The sequence below is a fragment of the Alexandromys fortis genome, unplaced genomic scaffold, assembly GCF_014885135.2.
Source record: "Alexandromys fortis isolate MF-2015 unplaced genomic scaffold, M_Fortis_MF-2015_v1.1 scaffold_21, whole genome shotgun sequence".
Lineage (NCBI taxonomy): Eukaryota > Metazoa > Chordata > Mammalia > Rodentia > Cricetidae > Alexandromys > Alexandromys fortis.
Window position 1 is genome coordinate 12,254,180 of NW_026067905.1, and position 13,457 is coordinate 12,267,636.

Below are 13,457 nucleotides of genomic sequence, written 5' to 3' on the forward strand. Positions count from 1 at the left end.
GACCATAAGTACACAGTTATGAGTTCTGTCTTTAAAATTCCAGAGAAAGGCATTATACTTTGATTTATGTTGTGATTTAGAAGTGAGATATACTTACTTCAAATTGTTATCTTTCTATTTATTTATTTATTTATTTATTTATTTATTTATTTATTATGTATACAATATTCTGTCTGTGTGTATGCCTGCAGGCCAGAAGAGGGCACCAGACCCCATTACAGATGGTTGTGAGCCACCATGTGGTTGCTGGGAATTGAACTCAGGACCTTTGGAAGAGGAGGCAATGCTCTTAACCTCTGAGCCATCTCCCCAGCCCCCTGTTATCTTTCTTGAAAATATTTTTGTTTACCCTATCTAGTTCTGTGAAAACAAGATTTTTTTTTGGTAACATTTCTACTAATCTATAATAAACTTATTAAATTTTAAAAATCTCATTTCAGTGATTGATAAAGATCCCATCCTTACATATCTGATAGTCTACTGGAGAAAGATAATCTGTAAAAAATGAATTATATAGTAACAAACATGAGAAGAAAAGTATGATGAAAAGGAAAATAAAGCAGCATTGTTTTTTTAGCAATATGAGAAGTGGGTGTCTTATAGACATATAGAGGGTGTATCTGGATACAAATGCCAGGGAATTTTTAGATTGGGTGGTGGGAGTCTATAAAGGCTTCTCTGGCTGCCTTAATTTCTTTAGAAACAAAGTCTTTAGTTGAGAATTTTAAAAGAAAGCTTTGAAACTTTGAAGAAGGAAGGACAGACATGTCATCTAGGAGATTGTGTCTAAGGAAGCATGAAAGGTCCCTGGGCTTTATAAAGAATATTTGGGGTCATGAATTTTAAGTAAAAGCAACCAACAATTCCATGCTTGCTAGGCTCAGGCTCAGTGTAAGTGTGGTATGCTGGCGAGAGTTGCTCTTAACCAAATGAGGTTTTTAAGTCGCGTTTGTACTAGAGAGATCTAGAGCAGCACACGAGGGAGTTGTCTTATTCAAAGTTCAGGAAACTAAGCCAGCAAATAAAGGTGAGAAATGATAAATGGTGAAAAGGAAGTGAAACGTGACAGGGGCCAGGGGCCTTAGAGCCCAGTAAAGTGTGTGCGGCACAGTTTAAGATGACAGAGCAGTGGCTGGAAATGGCGGAGGTGCAGTAACTGGAAGAGAAGTCGAAAGAGGCTGGTGAGTGTTACCACATAGAGTGTAAGCAGCGAGACTCATGGTACAGGAAGCGGTGGTTCCTAGGGCCTTTTTTCCAGCTTCTAAAATCTTAAAGACAAAAGAGGAGGTTACTTGTAGGCTATAAATGACAGTTACATAAAGTGTGACTTCTGACATAGTAACACTGTTACTCGGTGTTCTTTTGTCTAACATAGTAGCCATGGGTTGCTATTAACCTTAACTAACTCCAAGTCCTCAGCCATACTAACTAACCACATGGCAAGTGCTTGGGAATGTTGACTAGCAGGCATTGTTTGGACAACACAAACATCGACATCATTACACAAAGTCTACTGGACAGTGTGGATCAGTGCTAGAATGTCAGTCATGCTGAAGACTTGGGGAAAGAAAGTGGAATGATAAGCTTGGAGAGATTGTGAAGCTCAAAGAACGAGAATTATATCTAAGCCCCTCCCAGGCTTAAATCAGAAGGTTTATAAGAAAGGAAAGATGTTTGCTGTGAAGGACCCTGAGTCGCACGAGGTATTAGATGGGAAGGTTGGGTAGAGTAGGCTGTTGCATCTGAACCTAGAGGGATAATGTAAGATCATAGATGTTTTAGTGATTAAAATCTTGAGGGTTTTGTTTGTCTGGGGTTCTTAATTGATAAAAGGAAAATGACACAAGCTTATAATATCCTATAATAAAGGTAAAATACTAGGAACATTCTCCCAATATTAAAGAAAAAGATGCCATTTTCACTGTTATTGTTTGATGTGGGATACTTAACTGCCATAATAAAATAAGAAAAGGATAATTTTTTCTTTAAGAAATGAGGAAGAGGATAATTATTTAGGTTAGTTTGCTTGTCTATAAAAGAAACTTTAAATTATCTAAAAGAAAGAAGTTATTAAAAAACAATGAAAACTCCCCTAAAAATTAAACTGAATTACCATGCAATCTGTTCCTCTTCTGGACATATGCCCAAAAGAATTGAAAGCTGAGATATAAACATACTTTTGCATAAATGTTCACAGCAGCCAAAAAGTAGAAACAGCCAGGCGTTAGTGTAGAGATGAATGGCAGATATGTGTGATGTAATATAGACATAGAGTGCATTATTATTCAGCCTACAGAGGACACTCTACAACATGTTGTACCTCGGATGAGCCTTACAGATGCACTGTGTGGCGTGAACAGGCATAAAAGGAGAAACAGGATCCGTTTATTTGAGCTACCTAGAGTCGTCAGATTCATAGAGATGGTGGAATAGTGGTGGCCAGAAACTGAAGAGACGAGAGTGAGGAGTTACTGGATAGTGGGATAGAGTTGTTAAACAGAATGGTTACCTTTTCCTGTTGCTGTGACAGCGCCTGGTTTTGAAACAGTGTAAGAGAGAATTTGACTCACAATCACAGATGGGGAGTGTCCGTCATACAGAGCAGTTCCCCAGCTGCAGAAGTATATAGCTAGAACTCCTATGCAGCCTGCGTCAGTACCAGAAGCAGGTATAACCTTCACAGCTTAGTTCCACAACTCACTTCGTCTGGCCAAGACCTATGTGTCTCAAAGGTTCCACGACCTCCCCAAGTGGTACCACTTGCTGGTGACCAAGTGTTCAAACAAATTAGCCCATGAAGGGGACATTTCAGACTTTAGCCTAAAACATGTTTTAGATCTTCAATGTTTCCTAAAGAAGCATGTAGTCGAGGTCTTTTAGGAAGTAGCGGGGCCTTGTAGTGACTGGAGTTACGTCACTGTGTATGTCTCATGTACACACATCTCTAGGCTACCATGCTGAGGGAGTGGACAAGAAAAGGAATTCTGCTCACCAATGGTGGGGATGAGAATGGTGCAGCCATAATAGAAAACAGAACAGAAATTTAAATTTTCAGAAAATTTAAAATAGAGTTACGAGATGACCCAGCAGTTTATCTCAGTCTATTTCCAAAGGAACTGACATGCAAAGGTTAAAGATCTGTCTGTTTTTTTCCGCGTTAGAAATTGTTCACCATCCCCAAGGTATAGGCTGCATTTGCATCAGCATAGATGAACTTGAAGACTCTAAGCCAGAGACAGAAATACTGACTCTGATGTGTAGCATTCAAAGTTGAATTTGTAGAAGTAGAGAATAGAGTGAGCATTTTTCAAAGTAAGGGTAAATGGAAGAGGTTTGTAGTTCAGTGGGTAGACACAAAGTCTAGTTTGCAGAATAAATTTGAGATACACAGCACAAGCATAGTAGTAACTATGGGTAATAATTTTATGTGCTTAGAACTTGCTAAGAAAATCCTTCCAAAATGCTCTGTTAGCTTTGGACCGTATAATACATATATGTGTATATATGTACGTATGTGTGTGTGTATATATATATGCATATAGATACCTTAAATACATAACATTTTAGCATTTATGCACCAGTACTACTGGGGTAAAGATCAGCTATAAAATTTATGAGAAAATTCTAGGTTTAAAAAGGCAGAATATATCTTAGGAGAAAGTGGGGTTTGAAGACATTAGCCTTTGCCTTTGTATAATTTGGCAACATAACAGCAGATAAATGTGTATATGTGTGACTATATCAAACTGAATAAAACCCAGAAATAGATCTTTGCTTTGGATCCCTGACATAGGACAAGGAAAGTATTTTAAATTGGTGTGTTAGTTAGGGTTTCTGTTATTTAATAAAACACCATGACCGGAAGTAACTTGGGGAGGAAAGGGTTTATTTCATCTTACAGCTCTCAGATCACACTCCATCACCGGGGGAAAACAGGGCAGAAAGCCAAAGCAGGAACCCGGGGGCAGGCACTGGTGCAGAGGCTGTGAAGGAATGCTGCTGCTCATTTACTCGGCTTGTTTTCCTAACAACTGAGGACCGCCTGCCGCATCCCACTGCACCCACTGAGAGCTAGGTCCACCCACATCAGTCATTAATCAAGAAAATGTACCACAGACCAGAAAAGACTAGTGGATTAGGTGTCAGCCTGTTCCATTATCAGAGCCAGTCTTTGAGACCCCCGAGAAACAGAAGCATGCATCTGTGTAAATAAGACTGAGAGCAAGTCTTCCACTTGCTATCCCTGTGACTGACTCTGCTGTCATCTGTAATAGCACACACAAACTTTCTTGTTAACCTTAGAGCAGAATTAGATGGCGATTGTGTCAGTGAAATGTTTGCATGCGAGAGCTAGTATTTTACATGTAGTAAAGTCAAGTCTTACTGTGTTGTGACAAAATTGTAACTTCGGAGGTTTTAAACCACTTCAGAGGTTTGGAATGCCAACAGAGCAAAACAAACCTCCGGGAGCTTTCAGTTAGTATTGTGAGTACTAAATCGCTGTCTTTCACCATCCCTCGTCATTTGTAGTACTCTCCAGCGCATGTACTGCAAACTGTCTCTGGATCTGTCAAGAAAAGTTGTTAATCACTTACAGTTGAGTATTTCCTGGTGATTATGAAGGAATGGTTTTTAAGGAAGCAGTCAGTAAAAATGTTTGGGCATTTGAAATGAATGTATTCACATAGTTATTTTAAATTAGAAAAAACAATAAAAAATGACTTAATTACATAAAATAGTAAGATAATATATTATAGTTTACCTCTTAGTAGGAATAGGTTCATTTATGTGCATATAAAGGTGATTTTATAAATACTCTGTCATTAATGCATGTGCCTGATTTTATTTTATTTATATCCTACCAAAATAAAATTAAGGAAAGTATAACTTTGAAATTAAAATCCAGATTTGTGCTAAATACAGCTTCTGTTCAGTTCTTTGCAAAAATAAAATGGAACTTGTAAATAACTTAGGCTTTTCTGTTTGTTTTTTAGTTATTAAGTCGAAAAGACAAAACTACCTTTGAAAAATTAGAATATGTAATGAGTAAAGAAGATAACTACAAAAGACTCAGAGACTATATAAGTAGCTTAAAGATGACACCTTGCATTCCTTATCTAGGTGAGTTATGTCACTGTGTGTTTGTCATCCCTGGGGGTTGCTCTTCCTGAATCATTTTTATGAAATGCAGAGTGTTTTTTTAAGTGCATGTGTAAGATTTCTAAGCTGAAAAAAAATCAGGTAAAGGAATGTTTACCTTATTGCCTGAAATGCTTTTCATGTTTAATTAGCCTCTGTTCTCAGGTTTTCCATAGACTATAACATTAACTTAGAAATGGGCCATGGTAAATGATGTGTTTTAGCTATTTAGTAATGCTTTTTTGTTTGTTTGTTTTTGAGACAGGATTTTTTCTGTAGCTTTGGAGCCTGTCCTAGAACTAGCTCTTGTTCTAGGCCTCGAACTCAGAGATCCACATGCCTCTGCCTCTTGAGTGCTGGGATTAAAGGCATGTGCCACCACCACCCAGCAGTAATGCTTTTAATGACTGAGGAAAAAAAAAACAAACTTGTAGTGATTTTTAATATTCTAATTGAAGACAGTGGCCCAAGCTCTTATGTAATGGACAGTTGGTTTGAATTCTAGAGTGGTTTTATTTAATAATCAGTATTACTGTTTGCCTATAATTTAATTGTTTAAGTGTAGAAGTTAAGGTTAGGGCATGACAGTTTTGTATTTTATCATTTGGTTAAATACTTAGATCTTTATATAAATATCTTACAGTATTAATTAGTTCCAAAAGCTATTTAATAACTTTATAGATTTTTTTCAACAAAATATGAATAATGCTTTGTTGACTGTCGAGTTTTTAAAGGCCTTGAAAAAGCCATCCTTCTAAATTTATGTGTAAATTAAAGATACAGGAAGTGCTGTAGGTGATACGTATCTGAGGTCATCAAAACGAGTTGGTTTGACTCTGTAGAAATTCATTGTGGATAAGCGTTTGTTTCTCATCTAACTGCCCATGTGCTCTCTAGCATTTAAGTGCTGTCTTAGTAGAGTTAAAGAGAACGATTTCTAAAAATAATTACACGTGTGCTATTTGTTTCAGATATTTCAATGTCACCTTTTAAGCTATTGTATTATTAGTGACTAAAAGACAAACTCAGAGGCTGGTATGTACACCTCCTCTGTTGTAGAGTGCATCAGTCTTAGTTCACAGAGAAAACTTAACTAATAGCATCGTGGGCATCCTAGGACTCCTGTGGTGAGATATATTCACACTCTGTTGAAGGCATAGTAACCTAAAGTGTAGTGTAGGTAATGGCCACTCCAATGGTCCGTCTGTCTTTCTTTTCTTTTCTTTTCTTTTCTTTTCTTTTCTTTTCTTTTCTTTTCTTTTTTCTTTTCTTTCTTCCTTCCTTCCTTCCTTCCTTCCTTCCTTCCTTCCTTCCTTCCTTCCTTTTTTTTTTAGATTGTAGCTTAGCTGTGCTCATATTTAGAAATGTAATTTGGGGAACTGTTGTCCTTGTGTTCTGTAAAAACACAAATAAGCCTTTTGTTGTATAGGTTCATTGAACAAGAATTGGTGATCCTTGGTTCTAAAAGGGCTTTTCAGTGCTTAGCTTTCAATCTGTTTATTTCAGTCTTCTATGCTTAGATTCTAATCTATTTCCTTATGAGTCAAGTAATGTCCTTACTCCACCTACTTCAAAATTGAGAACCAAGCACGTAGAGATGGAAATCTGCCTTTGAGTACTCTTAAGAGCTCAGTTATGAAATATCCACAGCCGGGAGCTGGAGAGATGGCTCAGAGGTTAAGAGCATTGACTGCTTTTCCAGAGGTCCTGAGTTCAATTCCCAGCAACCACATGGTGGCTCACAACCATCTGTAATGATACCTGGTGCCCTCTTCTGGCCTGCAGGTGTACATTCAGGCAGAACGCTGTATACATAATTAATAAATAAAATCTTAAAAAAAAAAAAGAAATATCCACATTCTAATGGCTCTATCTAGTGCGTTCCAATCATGCCTGCTAAACTCTCTAATTCAAAATTTCCCCATTCTATGACTGCCTTCTCCCTGAATTGCTTTTCTATATTAAATGCCATAATTTGTTATCTTCTTGAGAAATTAATTTTTTAATTAAGACTGAGAAAATGAGAAATGAATTCTAATGCTATGATTTCTAGTTCAGGGATCTTTGTGTTACATTGTTTCATAGAGGAAACTTGGTGCAGAAGTTTAAGCTGTTTGTGTGCATATGCACTTGTGTGTGCACAGAGCTGTATGCACTTGTGTGTGCACACAGCCGTATGCATTTGTGTGTGTACAGAGCCATATGCACTTGTGTGTGCACAGAGCCGTATGCATTTGTGTGCACAAAGCCATATGCATTTGTGTGTGCACAGAGCCGTATGCATTTGTGTGCACAAAGCCATATGCATTTGTGTGTGCACAGAGCCATGTGCACTTGTGTGTGCATAGAGCCATATGCACTTGTGTGTGCACAGAGCCATATGCATGTGTGTGCACAGAGCCGTATGCACTTGTGTGTGCACAGAGCCATATGCACTTGTGTGTGCACAGAGCCATATGCACTTGTGTGTGCACAGAGCCATGCATGTTTATGAGCCTCTGTGTAAATACAGAGAAGAAGGTTGGGAAGAATTTGCAAAGGTTTTCTGTTGGAGACTGCCTCTTCTCTCCCAGCCTTGGAGCCTGAAGCAGACAAGGCAAAACTCTGGTGCAAGATGTTAACTTATAGAAAATACCAGAACCATCATCTTTACTGTATGTTCTAGTTGGTCTCCAATGACCTAGGCTCCCTTTCTTTTTATGTTCTTGTGTCTTGGAGTCTTAGTTTTCACTGTCACCAGGAGAAAGAGCCCTGCTGTCACTTCTGTTGCTCAGCACACTGTCATCTCCCTCTTCACCTACTTGGCAGGGTGCCCTGCTTGTGTCCCAGTCAGTGTCCCATGCGGTGTCCTATTCAGTGTCCCATGCAACGTCCCATGCTTGTGTCCCATTCGGTTTCCCATGCAGTGTCCCGTTCTTTTGTGTACTTCTCAGACGTCGTCTTTACTTTGTGATTAAGGTGCTAGTTACTCTGCTCTTGGCAATTGCTCTTGGCTCACCCTCTAAACTTCTGGGTTTTGTTTCATTGGCTGCTCTTTCTTTTAAATATGTAATCATTTAAATTTGTCTGTTTACTTTTTTGCACTGTACTCTGAATATAGTGGAGTGATCTTACTCAGGTTTGACATACAGTATTTGATAACCTTGGCTCTGGGCTGGGCCTGTATGTCTGTCTACTTAATTTTTATAAACTGAAATATCAAATCAATTGACGAGATACTTATCGACTTCTAGTTGAACATGTGCTTACATGAGCTCTTCCCCCTTCCTGCAAATCTAATCCCTATCTCATCTTCTGTGTTAGTTCATTGCTAATCTTATCTGTATCCCCTTAAATACCTTGGAATGTTATAAAAGTAAGCACTTGAATAGAGATTTTGTTTTGTTGAGACAGGTCTCACCATGTGTCTCTGGCTGGCCTGGAACCCACAGATATCTCTCTCTGCCACTACTTGATATAAAGGTGTACCATCACACCTGGCCAGAAGATAATTGTTTATTCAACTGACTGCACTGTCCCTTTCTGGCTTTCCCCATTTTTAGCAGTGTTGTTTACTTCTATTTGAATATAATAGTGTACTTGTATATAATATTCACATGATTCAGCTCTGCAGCCTGCAGTTTTCTTTCAGTGTCTCGGCTGACACCAGCATTTACTTAGCCTTGTGCTTGGTGCTAGATGCATAGCAAGGAATAAGATGAACTTTGTCCCTCCCTTGTGGATTTAATAGGGCTTGAATACAAACCTGTGGCTTGTTGCATTTTATCTCCTCCCCATCCTCTGTTTATCATGTAATGTAGGAAAACGAGATGCATGTATCTAACAGTTAAAAGTGAAAAGGAACTTGGATATTGTGATACATGCATATAATCTCAGCAGTCGGGAGGTGGAGACAGGAGAATCATGAGTTTGAAGCTAGTTTGGGTTATAGATTAAAGTCTGCCTCTAAAAAAATAAGGACTTGGGTATTGCCAAAGAATTTAAGATGATTCTGTTGAGACCATATATTTCAACAGCTACTTTTTTTTTTTTTAATGTGTTGGTAGTTCTCACGTGGTTCATCCTTACTCTGTTCTGGGAAGAACATCTATTCTAGAACGAGAAGATACGGACCATTTGGCATAAATACTTGGTAGACTTGACAAATTAAACTAGCCACATAATTAATTATGACTTGGTTTAGTTTCCAGCTTGAAAATTGTCCTTTTCCTGAACTGAAAGTTTAGTTTAGCAGCGACCCTTTTGAGTAAACTTAATCTGTTAAAACATGTGTGCTTTTCTTTTCTTTTTAAGTTTATTTGTGTGTGTACACGTGTGCACATCCTGCTTGAGTATATATGCATATATGTATGTAATGATGTCATATCCCTTAGGGCTAGAGTTACAGACATTTTTGGATGCCCAGCTTGTCACATAGATGCTGGCATTCAAACTTCCATCCTCAGAATTGCACAGCAAACACTTGAGCTGCCTTAACCACTGAGCCACCTCTCCAACCTTTATACTGAGAAAATTTATTTATCCTTGAGAAAATATAATGTAATCCTCAGATGATTTATTGAGTACTTAGTTAGCATTATAAACAAATGGGTCATTTTTTTTTCATTTCTGATACTTATTATTGAAATATGTTGAAGAAGGAAGATTCGTTGCTAATTTACATCTAATCCTGGCTACTTCATATTTTATTTTCATTTGAAATTAATTAGGTCTTGAGTTTTTAGAATTTAACTTTCCTTGATTTTAGAATCCTTTTCTGTTCGTGTGAAACTAGAACAGTTTCTAAAACCACGAACTCTTACAAGACACTGTGCATTTAATGGCAAGACACTGCATTTGATGACAAGACACTGTACATTTGATGACAAGACCTTGTGCATTTAATGACAACACATTGTGCATTTGATGACAAGACATTGTACACTTGATGACAAGACATTGTACACTTGATGGCAAGACACTGCATTTGATGACAAGACACTGCATTTGATGACATGACACTATGCATTTGATGGACAGAACTCAGCTGAAGATGTTTGAAAGCTAATACTCACTTTTCATGTTTCTCTTCTCCCTTTTGTCTGTAGATGTTCTCAGAGAAAGGATGTTATCAGCCGAAGGATCTGTGGTGCATAGAAAAAGGGTAACCTTTCATAACTGAGAGGTTTTAAACTGATAGTGTTTTCAGTGCTGAAAATAATCGCCGGGGGCTGTCTGTGGCCCAGCAGACATAGTCCTGTCACGCAGTCTTGACAGCCAGTTCACTCTAGAACCCATGTCAAGGTGGAAAAGAGAACGACATCCTGACTTCTACAGTCATGTATGACACATACGTCCACACACATACACACACACTAGTAATGCATTTTGAAACCTACAAACCATTAAATTTGCAATCAAAACCAACCATTCATTGTAAAGACTTCTAAAGGGGTGTTAGAGATTTATATATTAGTGCGATTCATCCATATTACCACAAGTATCAGTAATTCAATGTAGATTGAATTTCAGGAAGTAGAAAATGCTTTCTTGGCACTCTAATCCATCTTCTCTTGAAATGGTCCCTTTTGTTGGTTTACATTCAGGGCAAAAAGTGGTCAGCTTGGACAATATAGTCAAAAACTCTTAAAACAAGGATGCACTTTGTCTAGAGAGGAATAGTTTGGCCAATGTCAAGGAAAATTTTGTTGTATGTGAGTTATTGCTGTAAATCTGAAAACCGTAGCAGCGCTCATTTGTCCTCGTCACTGGAGAGCAGTCTTGAGGGCTGGGGTTTGGCATGTAAGTTTCACTTTGTTGCAGAGGGAAGAAGAGAACATTGCTTAAAAATAGTTTAATGAAACATGGTAAACACTTCTTCATGTGTATTTTTTGAACCTCATTTCTACTTAATTCATGTAATGGGAAATGCCGTAGCACAACCAAATCAGAGTGTGTTCTGAGAGAGGTGTGACCCTGGTAGGGGATGCAGAGCAGACACAGTTTTGTCAACTCTCCAGGCCTTTTGCAGACAAGAAGTAAACTGTCTTGATGTATGGAGACATAGTGCCCTTAGTCTTAAAGAGACAGCTCTTTCCATGTTCTCCTTTAAATTTCAATTGAAATGACTTCTTTTCACATGAAGATTTTTTTTTTAAGAGAAAAGAATACTCTTATGACCTTTTGCGGTGCGGTGTTCCATTCCCCTCCAGTCTGTGCTCTAAAACACCACCTCTTTTTTTCTGTAATGCATTCCCTTTCAACCCAAATGTGTAAGCCCTTGTCTTTGGGTGTCTTTGGTGTTGTTTGGCTGGTTGGTTTGGTTTGGTTTGGGGGTTTTTAGCATGTAAATAATTGAACAGATACTTGCTGATTGCGCTAATCAAAGGATGCCTTTCTGGCCCTTTCATTTGCTCTGGAAACTTCGTTTTAGTCTCTGTTATGATACATGTGACACGTTTACAGCTCTCCAGGCATGCATGCGCATGCGCGCACACACACTCACTGTACTTGCTCGGCCGCTGACCACCTTACCAGCTCTGTTATTTTGATTACATATTGTATTCTAAGCAGCAGTAGGAACACACTCAGGCATTTTCTTTTGGATTCTGAGAGTGAACTGTGATGAGATGGCACCCAGCTGTGGATGTTTCCGTAGCTAATGCTGCAGTCTCCTCTTCCAATTTCTTGCATCCTCTTTGCCCTCACTCTTTTGAAATGTGTTGAAGGAAGGGCGCTTGTTGGTTCCCAGCTGCCCAGCTAGCTTAGACCCGAAATAATCACACAGAAACCATATTAATTAAAACAGCGCATGGCCCATTAACTCTAGCTTCTTATTGGCTTATGTTTTAACTTAACCCATTTTTCTTAATCTGTGTATCGCCATGTGGCTGTAGCTTACCAGGTAAAGTTTCCCGTGTCTGTCTCCCTGACTCTGCCCTTTTGGTTTGGTTTGGGGTTTTTAGCATGTAAATAATGCTCCCAGCATACAGCCTAACTTTCCCACCTAGTTCTGTTCTTCCCTGCCATAGGCTCAAAGTAGTTCTTTATTCATTAATCAACAAAAGCAACACATAGACAGAAGGACCTCCCACACCAGAAATGCATTTAAAGTTCCACTGATGTTCTTTTATTCTATTTTGAGAGTTAGTTATTTTAAAGACTTGTGACATAAATCACTTGAGGATTAAGTTGAATTAATAGCATTCATGTGCTTGTGGTTTTTAATAACAACTAGCATTTGACCATATGTTCCTGATACAATTTGTGTCAGTTCTTTAATACAGAATAGTAAGAATTATTCATATGTGTTGGATAAAGGAACCAGCAAAAGGAAGGACAGGTTGCCTGGCTACAGATAACTGCACTATAACTTTATTAGTGTTATGTATTACCTCGGTATTTTTGGACTCTGCTGGGGTGGCTTGTTTGTTCATCTTTCCTGCCACTTTCTGTAGGAGCATGGCTTGCTAACAGTTAACCTCGCAGAGAACCCTGGAAAGGAGCTTGTTTTTAGCTGGACTTTTGTTTTCTCATGGGTGGTTCTAGCTTTGTAAGTGGAATAATTTCTTTTTCCATTTCTCATATCACTACTCAGTTAAGTGAACATGAGTGGAATTTCACCTCAAGCTATATTGGAGTTGCAGCCTTTCCTGGTGTTTATTTTTTTATTACAAAATTTCAAGGTTTTATCTAATTTTGGAGTTCTCTAAAATCTGAGATTTTGAAACATCTCTTCAGAAAAGCCAAGTATTCTCCTGACATTGATGGCCTTCCATTGAGTGCAGGCAGAACTTAAAACTTACAGATAAACTTCATCATATATCTTAATAATAAGAAATAGTTTAGATTTCTTTTGTTTTATTTTGTTATCCAAACCCAATCTATATATAAGCCAAAAAAGACTCTTTTCTGAGCTGGAAGGGAGTTGTAAGACAGGGTCTGGAGTTGAAGGTAGGATTGTCCTACCTCAGCCTCCTAAATGCTAGAATTGCAGATGTGTGCTTTCTACAGTTAGCTTATTAATACTGCCAGCACATTTTACCTTCTGGAAGCTAGGTTGAAGACAGGTTTATGAGAGTCCGTTCTTACTACAGATAATGCTGCCGTAATTTGGGATTTGTTTGTTGGGTTTTTTCAGCTTTTTGAGACAGGATCACCTGTAGCCTGGGTTACCTTTAAATTTGATAAGTAGCGTGGGCCAGCCTTGAATTCTTGATCCTTCCTCCTCCACCTCCTAAATGCTAAGATTAAAGGTGTGTGCCACCATGCCTAAGTTTATGATTCTTACAGCTATTGATGCCTAAGCTTTTTATCACTTTTAAATTATCTGCCTGTCC

General features: G+C 38.3%; 1 protein-coding gene across 4 annotated transcripts in view; it reads left to right on the forward strand.

Moving 5' to 3' along the window:
* Window positions 1–13,457, forward strand: part of Ralgps2 (Ral GEF with PH domain and SH3 binding motif 2) — a 137,539-nt gene that overhangs the window by 63,725 nt on the left and 60,357 nt on the right. For all 4 annotated transcript variants that reach the window (XM_050135125.1, XM_050135127.1, XM_050135128.1 and 1 more), the window contains one exon: window positions 4,995–5,121. In XM_050135125.1, coding sequence (XP_049991082.1) covers window positions 4,995–5,121 — 127 coding nt within the window. The remainder of the gene's footprint in view (window positions 1–4,994; window positions 5,122–13,457) is intronic.